The sequence below is a fragment of the Halictus rubicundus genome, chromosome 17 (assembly GCF_050948215.1).
Source record: "Halictus rubicundus isolate RS-2024b chromosome 17, iyHalRubi1_principal, whole genome shotgun sequence".
NCBI classification, from domain to species: domain Eukaryota; kingdom Metazoa; phylum Arthropoda; class Insecta; order Hymenoptera; family Halictidae; genus Halictus; species Halictus rubicundus.
Genome location: NC_135165.1, coordinates 4,194,263 through 4,208,552, shown reverse-complemented (window position 1 = coordinate 4,208,552; position 14,290 = coordinate 4,194,263). Strand labels below are relative to the sequence as shown.

At 36.8% G+C, this 14,290-nt stretch overlaps 3 protein-coding genes across 4 annotated transcripts in view; 1 reads left to right on the top strand and 2 right to left on the bottom strand.

The window, feature by feature from the left end:
• LOC143362554 (Kv channel-interacting protein 4) overlaps positions 1 to 48 on the top strand; it is a 39,846-nt gene extending 39,798 nt beyond the window's left edge. Inside the window, exon 8 of the mRNA XM_076802829.1 lies at positions 26 to 48. The gene's annotated coding sequence lies outside the window, so the exon portion shown is untranslated. The remainder of the gene's footprint in view (positions 1 to 25) is intronic.
• Positions 49 to 4,045: 3,997 nt separating this feature from the next.
• Positions 4,046 to 6,849, bottom strand: Fnta (farnesyl transferase alpha). 2 transcript variants are annotated; one of them, XM_076802560.1, is made up of 6 exons: positions 6,733 to 6,849; positions 5,632 to 5,848; positions 4,959 to 5,313; positions 4,639 to 4,839; positions 4,378 to 4,561; positions 4,046 to 4,294 (listed from the first exon to the last, which is right to left on the bottom strand). In XM_076802560.1, exons 2-6 carry the CDS (start codon positions 5,786 to 5,788, stop codon positions 4,196 to 4,198), a joined length of 996 nt encoding a protein of 331 aa, XP_076658675.1. In that variant the 5' UTR covers positions 5,789 to 5,848; positions 6,733 to 6,849; the 3' UTR covers positions 4,046 to 4,195. The 2 variants fall into 2 exon arrangements, with proteins under 2 accessions (XP_076658675.1, XP_076658676.1); XM_076802561.1 differs by having other exon boundaries at positions 5,632 to 5,863; positions 6,734 to 6,750.
• A 5,639-nt stretch (positions 6,850 to 12,488) lies between these two features.
• The window catches only part of Invadolysin (leishmanolysin-like peptidase, invadolysin), a 132,248-nt gene continuing 130,446 nt past the window's right edge, over positions 12,489 to 14,290 (bottom strand). The window contains exon 15 of the mRNA XM_076802811.1: positions 12,489 to 14,059. Within this exon, the coding sequence (XP_076658926.1) occupies positions 13,904 to 14,059 (156 nt within the window). The 3' untranslated portion in view covers positions 12,489 to 13,903. The remainder of the gene's footprint in view (positions 14,060 to 14,290) is intronic.

The window sequence follows — 14,290 nt, the reverse complement described above, 5'->3', positions numbered from 1 at the left end:
TTCAGAGATTCACTCCATTCCAGAGGTAACTGACTAATTACTTCTCGACAAATGGATAAAATAATCCTTAACACAACTCAGGCGATTTAATAATAGATTGTTCGGTCAAGTATAATTTGTTTCACAAAAATTTGTCTGCAACGACGGTAATTCCACCTTTTGGGTACATATTCTTTTAAAAATATTGCTAAATACTTGGGTAGCACGTTCTCGTTATTTTTATAAACCAATGCAAATAGTGTTAATGCACCGTTGTGTGCAGGCTCTATTGTAGGCTCGATCGCGAGGGCACTCATACGACAACAAACAGCGAATTGTCTTATCTTACTCCTAGTGTGTCTAGAACTTTACGTCATTAAGATTCTGTATGTTAGAGAGCATTGCAATCGACGATCATTCGCAGTGGTCGCCGATCGTTAAACAGAAATTCTTCTACATACGTGTTCGACGTGTCACATAGGGCGTTTTGGTGAGAGAGAACGACGGACAAAAACGAGATAGAACCGGAGGGGAAAAAATGTGGAATCAGGTTGACTCGAAAATGATATCGAAAACGGTCACGCTCCGCGCGACACCGGTGTCGATAATTGTGATGGGAAAATTCGCATCGTAGGAATACAATACATATATCACGAACAAACTACTAATCAGATGATAGAAAATTTTACCTCTTCCCGAGCAGTCTAGCGGACAGAGTATTTTTCTGGAATTTTTCCAAAGGACCAGAATTCGTATTTTCTAAGGTTGCAATCAAGGGAAAATATCGAAAAAAGCGTGTTTCTCTTAAGTTCATCGATGTAGACAATAAGAGGTAAATTCGAGATGACATTTGTATTTTGTCGAGTGCGTCGGGCCGAGTCCTCGTCTGTGCGCCTGCACACCGTCACGCGACGCCCCGAATGCAATTTTTTAATTACAAAAAAATCGACCATGTTGCGTTGTTTCCCGTTAAATTTCATTTCGAACGTTCCTGGATTTCTGGTGTTTCGTTTCGGTGTGCGAATCGCACAGACGCGGGCACGGTCGTGTGTGTCGAGATTTTCATTCTGCAAATGCCAAGTAAAACTAGAGCAACGTAGTCTTCGCTGATGTAATTGTTAAATTATAAATAGTGTCGGGAGGAACAACTCGAACGGGAATCGTCGCTGTGGAGCTATCTTTGAACGACAGACTCGTCTGAGTTAAGCTGGAACATTCTACTCGAGCGATTCGGTTTTCTTTTTTCGTGCGGACAAGCAGGAAACGTTTGAAGAGAGACATACCGTGTATCATAGCAAACATTGTTGGGCCTATTTTAGTTGTAAATCATCGCGTGAACTCTTTGGAGCAAGGCGTAACAACGAAAAACACGTCTTTATGATTTTAATCTTCTTCAATTTTTAGTGAATTTGAACACATCCACGTACACAACATTTTCTTTTACTGTGCTTAAAATTGATATTGTAGCACCACACACGATTTAAAATTCTCAATATCAATTATTCACTGTAGTAAAGGTTGCATCATTTTTTCGTTCACATAATTCAGCAGATTCTGTTCTCCCAGCAGACGAATAAAAACATTAAAACAATGTTTGGTGTAGATCTGTATTTGAGCTCTGATGTGAGTGACGAATAAAAATTTGAAACTAAAAAGAGTGGAAATTTGAAAGGGATCGACTTGTGCTCCAAGGAGAGAACGAGTGAAGGACAAAAAGAATTTCGCGAGGGGTACAAAATGCACATGATATCTCGTCTACTTTGTAGTAGACAACACTGTACTTGAATAGGATTCAACAATCTACCTTATCTATACGAAATCTATCTCCTTCTCGATAGTTAGTTCCGTCTTTATTGAAGCTATTTTCGGTGGTGTCTACTAGGTGTAGCCTAACTGCTGGACAGAGAGATCAAAAGGGAATTGAGCGGCGAGTTTTAGGGCTTGATGTCCCGGTAAACAGGTGAACTTAGACCGGTGAAATAGTACTCGCGCGGTCATCGAGCCAATTATGGTCAGTATCAATACTTAAGATGAATTATTAAATAGAACCACGGAAGATTATGGTCAGGCTGTGCATGTATGGCTGACAGATGGTCCAATCGTATAGATTACGTATTAATAAGAGGTATACTGAGATCATTTAAATAAATCTCGACTGCACCGTACGGCGTGTGAAAAATCGCGAAACTTCGACAACTTTGAAAATGTACAAATTTAAACGCGGCGGCGCAAAATTCCTCGACGATCTCGATCTCAAAGTCGTAGATCGCGGTACGAAGAAATCATGCTTGTGATTTCACGATATTGTTTGCTCTATATATGTCCGAAATGCCTAGCCGATAAAAGTCTCAGAACTATCCCCACTACGGGGTCATTGTTACCCAATTTATGCAATTGTTTATCGATTATTTTGACGAGATCGTAATTGCGGTTGTTCCTTGGCAATATTAGTGGTAAAATGACGGACCTGACGACGCAAAGTGCCAAAACACGTAAAACCTAGCAACACACTCGCAACTCTAATAGATCTGATATCAATTTCATGGAATTGTTTTGAAAATCCGTACGCTCACTTTTCGGAAAGTGATCGGCACGCGATAAGCGATTTTTCAGCCACCGTATCGCAGTCGATCGATCAGAGAAAGATACACACTACGCAAAACATGTTAAATATGAAGAAATTTAAGCAAAGAGAGACTAAAACAGAGAGAAAGTGGTAAAAATATTCATATGACGTTATATTTTCGGTGTAAATCAAGTGTATATGTATAAATTCGTGGTAAAACTACGTATATCTGGTAGCTTTAATGTACCGGTGGAAGCAATCCTCTTTGCAAGCAATGAACGCGATTCGAGATCGATTCGGACGATGTAAAAATTAGGGAGCCACAGACAGCCTCTCTAAAGCTCTCTACGAAATCGTCGTGTCAAACTGTTCGTATTTACATGGATATTAGTGTTCCACTATTTTTTCTTTTTTTTTTTTTCTTGTCTGCCACGGAAGAGGACTTGTTTTCGATCGGTCTGTGCATGTAACCGGGCTAATTGTTTGAATGTTAATTGTTAAATGTTAGGATAGAGAAACCTAAGAAACACGTCGTCGTACCGGCGAGTATTTTACATAGAAGAGAAGAAAATCGCGTTAGACTCGCGCAATGTTTTTGTTCGTCGAGATGATATATCGATCGTTATCTGTTCTCATCCTTTCGGAGTTAACGCCACTTTGTTGTTCACACATATCGTTCTCCGATTATGTCACGTCCGACGTTGATTGTTCTTATTGAGAAACTTCTAAGACAACACGGTGCGTCTCAGATATGCATAAAAACCACTTCTCACGAGCACGCGGTAAATTAATTCGTCGCAGTCGTCTTGTTTTAACAATCTGCTGTTATCGGACAACATTGAACATGTATTCGTACACCGTAAATGTACATTTGTTTGTCGAGAAATTCCATTGATACGCTTTTAATTTGATCGTTAGAAAACTATATTTACATTTCGTACTGTACTTACGATTCTTGTATGTACATTATAGTTTAATGATAAAAGGTCGCGGACTTTCCGAGCGTTTGAATAATCTCCTAAACATTTATTCATACTAAACGAAGAATAAATTGTTTGGTTTGAGCGTTCAAGCAATGCAGTCACTGCCGCTATTTATTCGCAACGAAATTTACTTCTCGCTTTAGATATTTTTAAGGCGCCTCGGAAGGTAAACTGTACGTCTAGAACACCTTCTGTCAGAAATGATTTTTGGTTGACGTTGATTCTCAAGCAACTTCAGATTTCAAAGGCGCACGGAAGTATTTTTAGTATTGAACTCATCGTTTGAAACGCAGCGTTCACGATTATCTAAGTCACATGGAAGCCTAAACATTGGATATTATTATTATTGTAATTAGTTATTGTATCATACTTGAAAGTATGTAACTATTTTATAAATAAATAGATAATCAATGTTCACCGGTTCCCGTTATTTCTTGCGAAAGGTGGGTTTGGTGTTTGTTATCGAAAAAAGGAACATTCTACTATGACCGTTGGAGGTTGTCAAACAACGTATTCGTTCAATTTTTTGAACAATTTTATTCTATATTCATACATTTATCATCGTTTCAACATGGAAACTAATAATATATAGCTTTCCTCCAAGTAAAAAGATCATAGTATAGTGGTAATTAAGTAAAATGCTTTTTTTATAAAAATGTGAAGTAATCTACACAGTTGCACAGACGTAGTTAAGAAGTTGTTGCTCAACATAATCCCAGTATCGCCGTCTTATCGTGTCGTACTTTTCTGACAAGTCTTTACACATCTGGAAAAAGTGTATAAATACAGATATCTGTAGAATTCAGGGTACTGCTAATCGAAATAAAAATATGCGAGAAGATGAAATACCTGAATAGCATTACATATGTGGAACAACGAATCTTCTGATTCCTCCTGTACAGAACTTTCTCGACAAATGTCCACAATGCAAGCCAGCAAATGATTAGTGCGACACCCATCCATATACAATTTTTCACATTTCTGCCTGACTTTTTTATTATAACCCAAACCACTGCTATCTTTCATTAAAATACTAGAAATCATATAATCCATATTCAAAAAATGATTATTCAAATAATTTATTATTTTATTTAACTAAATAATAAGTACCCTCTAAGATAATTCCAAGCACTTTCGTTTCCCTTTACTAAGTCTATTTTCTCCAAGACATAATCAATTTCTTTATCAATTACACTCTGTTCGAAGTTCGTTGTATTCTTTATCACGAAATACCGTTGATTCCAAGCAGAATTATTGCGAACATCCTCATCCAAGAGTTTTTCAACGTATTCCAATTCGTTATCGAATAAACTGAATAGAAGTTTATTACATTAGTTTCATTAAACTAAATGCAATAATTTTATTTATCCAATGCCTCTTTTGAACCAATATAGTATATGTAAAGAGAAAAGGGAATGCAATATACTAACTTAAATGTCTTTATGCACCATTGGCGGTACTGCCATGCATGATAATTCTTTGCGTCTTTTTTAAAAATGGTTTCTGTAAATGCCAACTCCGCAGAACCATCTTGGAGCCATTCGACAATAATTTTTCTATGATGCCACATTTGATAATTCTTGGGAAAGTGGCCGGTTAACCAGCCGACATACTTTAACTCATTTCTTAAGTCCTTCCCAAGAGCCTTAAGTATTTCCCTCCTATATTGCCATACTGTATAATTTGCTGAATTCAGCCAGACACAGTCTGCTGTCAGCGCAAGTGCACGTTCCGACTTTTCTCCAGACTTTAAAATCGCTCGAAAATAGTCATAGGCATCCTGAACTTGAAACAGCAGTACATATAAATAATTATTAGGAATACTTACTACAGATCACACAATGCAAAATATAAATCCTCTTAAGAAATGTACATAGACAAACAAAATAATTAATTCTGCGGAATTTCTAAAATAAAATTGACAGAAATTGGATTATTAATTTTTAAAAAATGTACACTATTTTAATAGATTAAGATAGCGTTGAATGAATTGTAAAATCAATTGGAGGTTATGTTTCCAGAACATGTTAAAGAAGAAAGACAATTGGTAGACTAATTGTAGGCTCAATAAAGGAAATGTAATAATTAGAATAAATAGCTTACATTTTTCAGAATAAGCAATTGCAACAACAGGATGGGGACCGTCATCCTGCGGTAATGGAGTCACGTCTCTCCATTCTTCCCGATCCTTGTATAATACCCAGTTCGCGTCTTCGGGTATGTCTTCACAGTTCAGATCTTCTTCTGAACTATCCCCCATTTCTTTTCTTATGAAATATTATTATTTACTACAGGCAAAAATAAGCCTCTTCAACTATTCCTCTCTGACTTCACCCAGGGGGAGGAAACTCTTATGTATGACCTTGGACCGCTTAGTTCACTTGCGAGGGAATGAGCTTAGATGGCACCACGTTCACAGCCATCACATGATTAAACGTGATTGGACGTGACTGATGTTCCAATCTTTCCTGCTATTGGACGCTACTATTCCTGCCAAAACCACTGCTGCATGGCATGAATGATCGTGTGACTCGTTGCGGACTGTGATATTATAACCTTCAAAACCTTCTTCATATTGTTTTAATAAGACAAAAATTTAAGTGTATTGAAAATTCGAGTAATAAGCCCAGGAAATATTGAAAAAATATTGAAAAAAACTTTGCTCAGTGTCGAATCAATTTTAGAAATAATTTTTCAAAATTGAGCGAACTCGGTGAACTTATTTCTGAGCTTATTTTTCGAATTTTACTTTGTGCATTAATTATACAATTTTTTAAAGTTTGTTTTAGGATAGTGAGGTGCAGAGCAGTGCAGCAGCAAGTGTAAAGAGTGTACAAAATAAGTGGATGAAGATATTATCATTTGTATAAGTTTGATATTATATGTAATTATCTGTTACATGTATAATTATGTATTATTATGTTTTGACATAAAATATTGTAAAAATAATGTATTGTTGCAAAACATATTATATCCTTTTATTATATTATATACTTTTTTTTTATATAAGTTTACTTCTAAATTTATGTAGTAATCGTACTGTACAGTAGATATATGTGTATGTGTATATGCGTATGTGTATGTTTGTAGAAGAATCGTATAGCTATATATATAGCTTTTAGTTGAGGTCAGGAGGGAATGGGTCTAGGTGGCACTGCTAATGTCCACACATTATACATGGGAGATTGCTCCCCCTGACTTCACCTCACCTTCCTCTTATCTTCAAAAACTTATTAAACCTAACCATAACCATCTGGTGGCGAAATAATCGAACTAACCGCCCTTACAAGAACAACACATGTGTAAAAAATAGGGTAATATTTAATATTTCAAGTGCTCACAAGCTATATTAAAGCTACAGGGATGTACAGCAGAAATTTTTGAATCTATAACACACCAAATAGATTACTTATTATTAAAAAAATAGAGAGAAATTAATATTTATTATGAGCACAAATCATTCTTGCCGGATTCGTCATACGAGACTACACGAAACTATGAGAATAACGGCACGAATTATTAACTCCGTAAAATCTCAAAATAGCGCCATTATACGTAGTGGGAAAATGTTAAAATTGGTAACCAAAATTGCCGACAGCCAATTACGGTTCGATAACCATGATGTCGCCAGTGGTAAAATCTTGAAATTTACCACTATCGCCATCTGGCATTAAATGGTAGAACACATACGAGGTATAGGGAGTGTGCGTGTGTGAGGAATTCTTATGATCGTTAAACAAGCAGAGATAATAAATTTAGCAGTGTATTGTGTACGACAAATTAATGCGTACGAATATTCATGGTTTAAAAGTTATTCTGTATCTCGAGTTCTATAATTTATTTTTACTAAATAATTAGATGGCAAGATGGTCAAGGGAGTGCTTGTTGATATCATTACCAAAAGAAATTGTTACAAACATTAAACAGCCAGAAATAATAAATTTAACAGTGAATTGCGTACGATAAATTAATGCGTGCGAATATTCATGGTTTAAAAGTTATTCTGTATCTCGAGTTCTATAATATATTTTTACTAAATAATTAGATGGCAAGATGGTCAAGGGAGTGCTTGTTGATATCATTACCAAAAGAAATTGTTACAAACATTAAACAGCCAGAAATAACAAATTTATCAATAATCATTATCAGGGCGATCGAGATCTACCGAAATTAATTGGGGTGGGGGAGTTGCGCACCGCGCACCGCGCAACGGATCTCGGCGGCCGCGCTCAGTCAGTCAGTCGAGGTGCGCACTCCGAGGGGAGCGGAAGTACTGCGGGAGCAGGAGGGCGAATGACCTTGGAGCTGCCCTGGCCCACCCTGACCACCCCGGCCCACTATTGCCTACCTTCCAGTTGACCAGGGATTCTGCAGAGCTGCACTGGACATCACTGGCCTGCCTTGGTCTACCTTTAGCTAGCTTAAGGTGGACCAACGGTCATTTAACACTTCCCTGGTCCATCTTAAGCTAGCTCGGGGTGGACTTCTTGAAAACGGCGAGGTCCTTGGTGCAGGAACAAAGGTGCTCCTTGGTGCCTTGGTGCTTGGTCCTTCACCGCTCACGTTGGTCAACTTTCAGCAGCTCTATGTAAGTAACAGTTCAAATATACACTTTTTGTTTTGGAATAAGATTTCATTCAACGAATGCCCGTCAATTATTGTTTCTGTATTTCTAATGCGAATTTGCGTCGGGACTTTTCAAAAGTTTCTCTTCTTAAAATTATATTATATTTTTGACATAAAATTGGTATTCCTCCGATCGGAGGTCGCTCAGTACTCAGTACTCGAGCAGTACTCGCCAGGTAGAGAACCCTTCCTTCGTAAAATGTCTGCCTAAGTCATGTCAACGCTGGCGTGGCTCGCGCCGGGAGCAGGGGTTTCATTCCCCATAAGTCTTACCATCGCCTTGTTGCGTCAGCGTTGCTCGTGGCGGGTAGTTGGGGTTAGGTTGATCTACCAAATGGCGGAGGCGTCCCTGGCCATCATTCTCCGTGTGAAGCGTCGGGTATCGTATACTGGTCGGCAGAAAGCTCTGCAAGCATTGTACGCGTCGCGTCACCCTCGAACCAGAGCCTTCTGCTCTAGTTCGGTTTTGTTTCTCTCTTTGAAAGAATCGGAGCCTTCTGCCTGATTCGTTTTTGATACCCTTTGCCCCGCAATAATTACTCGACATACGCTAAATGGTAAAGTGATCTTTTCTTTCTGTGGAAAATTGATCTTTTCCATTTAGCGATCTGCGAAATTTAGTTTGTAAGATTGTAAATCGTCCTTGTAAGAAAGGGAGTCAGAAGGAAGCGTATTGAATTCCTTCTGGCTTCCTTTCGGGTCTCTTGTCTAGCAACCTCCTCGTGGTGAGACCTGGGCAATCGGTGTTATTCTCTATTTGTAAGAACTTTATTATCTTACAAATAGGGAATCATATCGAGCTAATAGCTGCTCATTTAGAATTTGCTTTAACATTGTAAAGTTAAAATTTAAGACTTGCTAGTTATTTACACTGTTTTTGTTCCACAGTTTACGAGTTGTGCATAGTGTTCTTTGCGCGGCTTCCTTTTTAAATTCCTGCGAGCTTGCCAGGGTAGAGTCTGCTAGTAGTTCTTCGGGTGAAACATATCAGAAGATCGATCCTCAGAATAAGGAGATATACTCGGGTAACACTACACATATGGTATCAGCTACAATCGCCTGTACACTACCTGCGTCCTGCATGCAAAACGGCCCACATACCACGCAATATTTTAGTTCTATTTTGTTCCAGTATATATGTACGTGTTCAAATTGTAATTTATTTGGTGAGAAATAAAGAATATTTAGTTACAACAGTTAATGTGTTCTTCTTTCCCCACCCTGTCACTAGAATTTTGTGCCACCTCTTTTGCCACCATGTTCTCCTATTAGAAAACAGAAAATTGTGAAAATTTTTAAAATTCCGAAAAATCGGACTCTGTATTAGGAGAACATAATATCGAAGGAGGTGGCACGAAAAATTCAGTAGTATAAGTCAACGACAAGCCAGACGGTTGAAATTCCGAAAATTAAGTGGTACAAGTCAACGACAAGCCAGACGGTCGAAATTCCGAAAAATTTCGGAAATTTTAACCTTTGTATTAGGAGAACATGATGTCGAAGGAGGTATCCGAAATTCAGTAGTACAAGTCAACGTCAAGTCAGACGCTCGAAAATTCTCGGAATTAAGTGGTACAAGTCAACGACAAGTCAGACGGCCGAAATTCCGAAAAATTTCGGAAATTTTAACCTTTGTATTAGGAGAACATGATGTCGAAGGAGGTATCCGAAATTCAGTAGTACAAGTCAACGTCAAGTCAGACGCTCGAAAATTCTCGGAATTAAGTGGTACAAGTCAACGACAAGTCAGACGGCCGAAATTCCGAAAAATTTCGGAAATTTTAACCTTTGTATTAGGAGAACATGATGTCGAAGGAGGTATCCGAAATTCAGTAGTACAAGTCAACGTCAAGTCAGACGCTCGAAAATTCTCGGAATTAAGTGGTACAAGTCAACGACAAGTCAGACGGCCGAAATTCCGAAAAATTTCGGAAATTTTAACCTTTGTATTAGGAGAACATGATGTCGAAGGAGGTATCCGAAATTCAGTAGTACAAGTCAACGTCAAGTCAGACGCTCGAAAATTCTCGGAATTAAGTGGTACAAGTCAACGACAAGTCAGACGGCCGAAATTCCGAAAAATTTCGGAAATTTTAACCTTTGTATTAGGAGAACATGATGTCGAAGGAGGTATCCGAAATTCAGTAGTACAAGTCAACGTCAAGTCAGACGCTCGAAAATTCTCGGAATTAAGTGGTACAAGTCAACGACAAGTCAGACGGCCGAAATTCCGAAAAATTTCGAAAAATTTCGGAAATTTTAACCTTTGTATTAGGAGAACATGATGTCGAAGGAGGTATCCCAAATTCAGTAGTACAAGTCAACGTCAAGTCAGACGCTCGAAAATTCTCGGAATTAAGTGGTACAAGTCAACGACAAGTCAGACGGCCGAAATTCCGAAAAATTTCGAAAAATTTCGGAAATTTTAACCTTTGTATTAGGAGAACATGATGTCGAAGGAGGTATCCCAAATTCAGTAGTACAAGTCAACGTCAAGTCAGACGCTCGAAAATTCTCGGAATTAAGTGGTACAAGTCAACGACAAGTCAGACGGCCGAAATTCCGAAAAATTTCGAAAATTTTCGGAAATTTTAACCTTTGTATCAGGAGAACATGATATCGAAGGAGGTGGCACGAAAACTCGGAAATGTTCGGGAGAAGATGAGGGTTCAATAATTAATACGCAGGTAAGACTTGTTCATTACATTGTCTTTATTTAGTCATTGTTGATTCTTACACGATGAATTAGGGTGTAATAAAATTGAAAAATGTTTCAAGTTGATCTATTGTTATAAAATTTGTATTATAGTTTACATTTTCTACATTACTTACAATACAACAACGCGTGCTTTGATTTTTACTTCTGCCTATAATGTCGTTTTATAAAACAACACGATTGTTGTTCGAACGTTATTTTCAGGGTCTACGATTCGGTACAATATACAATATTATTCTTATATATAAAATCTGCTTTGTCCTAATCGCGAGGGCATTTTTCCTCTTCGACCGTTCCATATGAACAATCGAAATATATTTCTACACCTGAAAATGGCATGATGAGTATTCGATTAAAATATTCGACTCGTTCAACAATTTTGCATCAACTTCGGAATCGGAAAAAATACACCTCGACAATTCCGAGTTCTTCGTGCATTCTATGTATGTACAATATGCATTTGAAGGCATTTTGACATTCTCACGCGCACACATACTTGGACACGTTTCGTTCTGCTCACTTAATTCTCGACAGAGTTTTGCATTACTCAACAGTAATGTACAACTTTTCGACTCGCAAAAAGTAATACTAAGTTGCTCGCAGTATTTCCATTCTCAGAGAATGCAGCAGTTGTTACTAAGACAGTACACATATTTAATGCAAAGCTATTTGTTTGAACGTGGGAATATGTGAAAATATTAATTGAGACTTTATAGTTTGGTATTTACCAAAAAAGAGAAAAGTAAAAAATTCTTTATATGTTATTACAAATTATTTTTAACAAGGTATTACTGCATCCCAGAACAATCCTTTAGAGTATCATCCCTCGTATACGATTGTTTTAATTGTAATCCTTTCGTATTGACTTTGTTCACCTTTCTTAAACTGTATAGTGACAAACTTGTTGGTGCCTCAAGCTGCGAACATTTATGCAAATTTCCCTCTGTTCACAAAGGAATTTCAAGAAAGCGGAATTTTAATAAATTGCAACTGTTTCGGTATATAAAAACAAGCTAAAACTGAATTCAGTTATATCAAATTCACTATGTTTCTAATCATTCTTCATAAATTGTAAATGCATAAAAATCCGCAGTCTACTTATAAGTGATAGTTATTTACAATCAGCTAAAAAAATTATTTAATAATCGGTTCATCGATAGTATCGTGAATATTTTATGTCAATGATAACAGTGCACCGAATGTTTGTAAGTAAATATCGACGTAAAATGCATTTCCGTATGAAAAATTATCAAGAGAACAGGAATAGTTGCTAATAATACCACATATACAAATCTGTTTCTATTCCCGTGCCCTTAATAACATCGGTAGTCGTTTATCCATAATTGACATATCGTAAATACAAATTTTCAAGCTCAAATTAGGCGAACATCTGTCGATAATACATAATATACATGTACTATGTGCATCAATAATGTGTGACACAAGCAACATAAGTTTCAGAAATGATCTTTTCCATTAATGCAACACTCTCTCTGTCTTATCATCCCTTACAAATCATCGCAAGCACAAGCTCCGTAGACAAGTAGGTCATTGTACAAATATAGACAGTAGATTTGCAAGAATGAACATATTATTGTATAGTTCACGAACGTATATTCTTTGTACAAAATGATCAACTTCTCGTACGTTCAAGAAAACTACAGTAACTCTTGTCTTAACGTATAGTAGTCTTAACAATGGAATGTAATCAAATTATTATCAAATGATGGAAATGTCGTAACTCTATCCGTATCGAAATAATTCCAAAACAACGTATGATACGTAGTATTACGAATGACTATACATGGTTTCTTGTGTACATAAATACAAGTAAAGACATTGTCATTTCTTGTAATTTTGCTACGTGTCTTAATTGTGATATCGCACTTTTTTACATCCTATGTAGTCGGGATAAGATTCTACTCAATTCACCTAGAATCTACTAAATATTCGAATTTCTAAATCTGTTGCTACGTTTAATAGTGAAACTCAGGCATTGTAGAAATAATATTATAGGCGACCCAAATTGTTGGACAATATAATTGAAAAAGTTCCCGACAAAAGTGTTTGAGCAAAAATAATCAGATTTCTCAATCGATACTTTTATACTCTACAGACTACATATTGCGATTTCGTTAGCTTGGAAAATAATTAGAACATCAATAGTAACTTCAATTGCGGTGAAAAAATTATAATGAAAGATAATGATTCCTTCAACGGAAAAAATTATACACGTCGCGTTGGTCTTTACATTTTTAACAAGAATAAAAGAAACAATAGCAGTAACTAAATACCTAAACAAAAATCGTTGTCATCGCGAAGATATTAAAAACTAAAATATGGATAAGTAATTTCGTATCATCGTGCAGATGTATGATTGTAAGATGTTGGCAGATAATATTGGCACTTACACGATTTGCTAATTTAAAACGAATCTCTCGCTAGAACTGCCACTGACTGGTCTCGTCGATAGTCAACAAAATAGAATCGTTAATCATAATGCGCTACAAGATACTCGTAATGTTGAAACTATACTGACTCAATGGAATGATAAGAATCGAACGGGCAGCGTAGTCAAGTAGGCATAAACGTATATAATGTGTATATAACACTAAAAATTATTGGCACTTCACGAATGCCTCGTCAGATACCTTAATGTAAATATAAGGCGTTTAACAAGTATATTTAATACGGTAAAAATTCAGTACGTAGAATTAAACGTTTATCGATCATCCCGCCCTGGTAGAATCTTAACAATTGTTGATCGGTATATCCTAATCGTCGCTAGATACCCCTCGAGATATGAAAATCGTCGAAGCGATGGCTGCCACACGTTAAAACATTAACATAAAATCACCACCCCGGCTTTTTATTAGGTTCAGGGAACTTACTATTTGGTTCCAAAGATAACACTCGGCGCCATTAGATCCGGGATTGGAAAGTGCTTTAGAACGACGATTCGTTGGTTCTCTATAACAATTCGTCGATCTAATTTGGACGTTGTTAAAAATATTACCTAGGCTCGACGAAATATCATCTAAGTACGAAAAAATAGATTAGTATTATTAACATCGACATGCTTGTCACTCTTCCTGCGGACGCACAGTAAAGGTGGTCTCTGTGGTAGTACGTCGCCGGAGGGTGTTCATCCCCTGGTTTACATTGTTCATGTTTTTCCATTAATTCGGCCTTGAGAAAATAAACATTCCGGTTACAAACGTTATTGTTATCTAGAGAAATATTTGTTGTGGTATCAAATATATATGTACGATGGCTGTGCATATTTGCAGTTCGAATATGCTGATTATAAATTACATGTGTAGGGGTGTGATTTAGATTTAAAATTTTTTTAAATAGACACGTTTACAAGTATGAAATAATAACACATAAATATAAATTATGAATACACGACAATTGAAA

Bases quoted from the DNA above. Each gene is read 5' to 3' on its own strand.
- Fnta (XM_076802560.1), bottom strand. From the start codon at position 5,788: ATGGGGGATAGTTCAGAAGAAGATCTGAACTGTGAAGACATACCCGAA. The intron at 4,840-4,958 runs GTTAGTATATTG...ACTTCTATTCAG, and splicing joins TGGTGCATAAAGACATTTAA to TTTATTCGATAACGAATTGG. The intron at 4,295-4,377 runs GTATTTCATCTT...CACTTTTTCCAG, and splicing joins ACATATGTAATGCTATTCAG to ATGTGTAAAGACTTGTCAGA.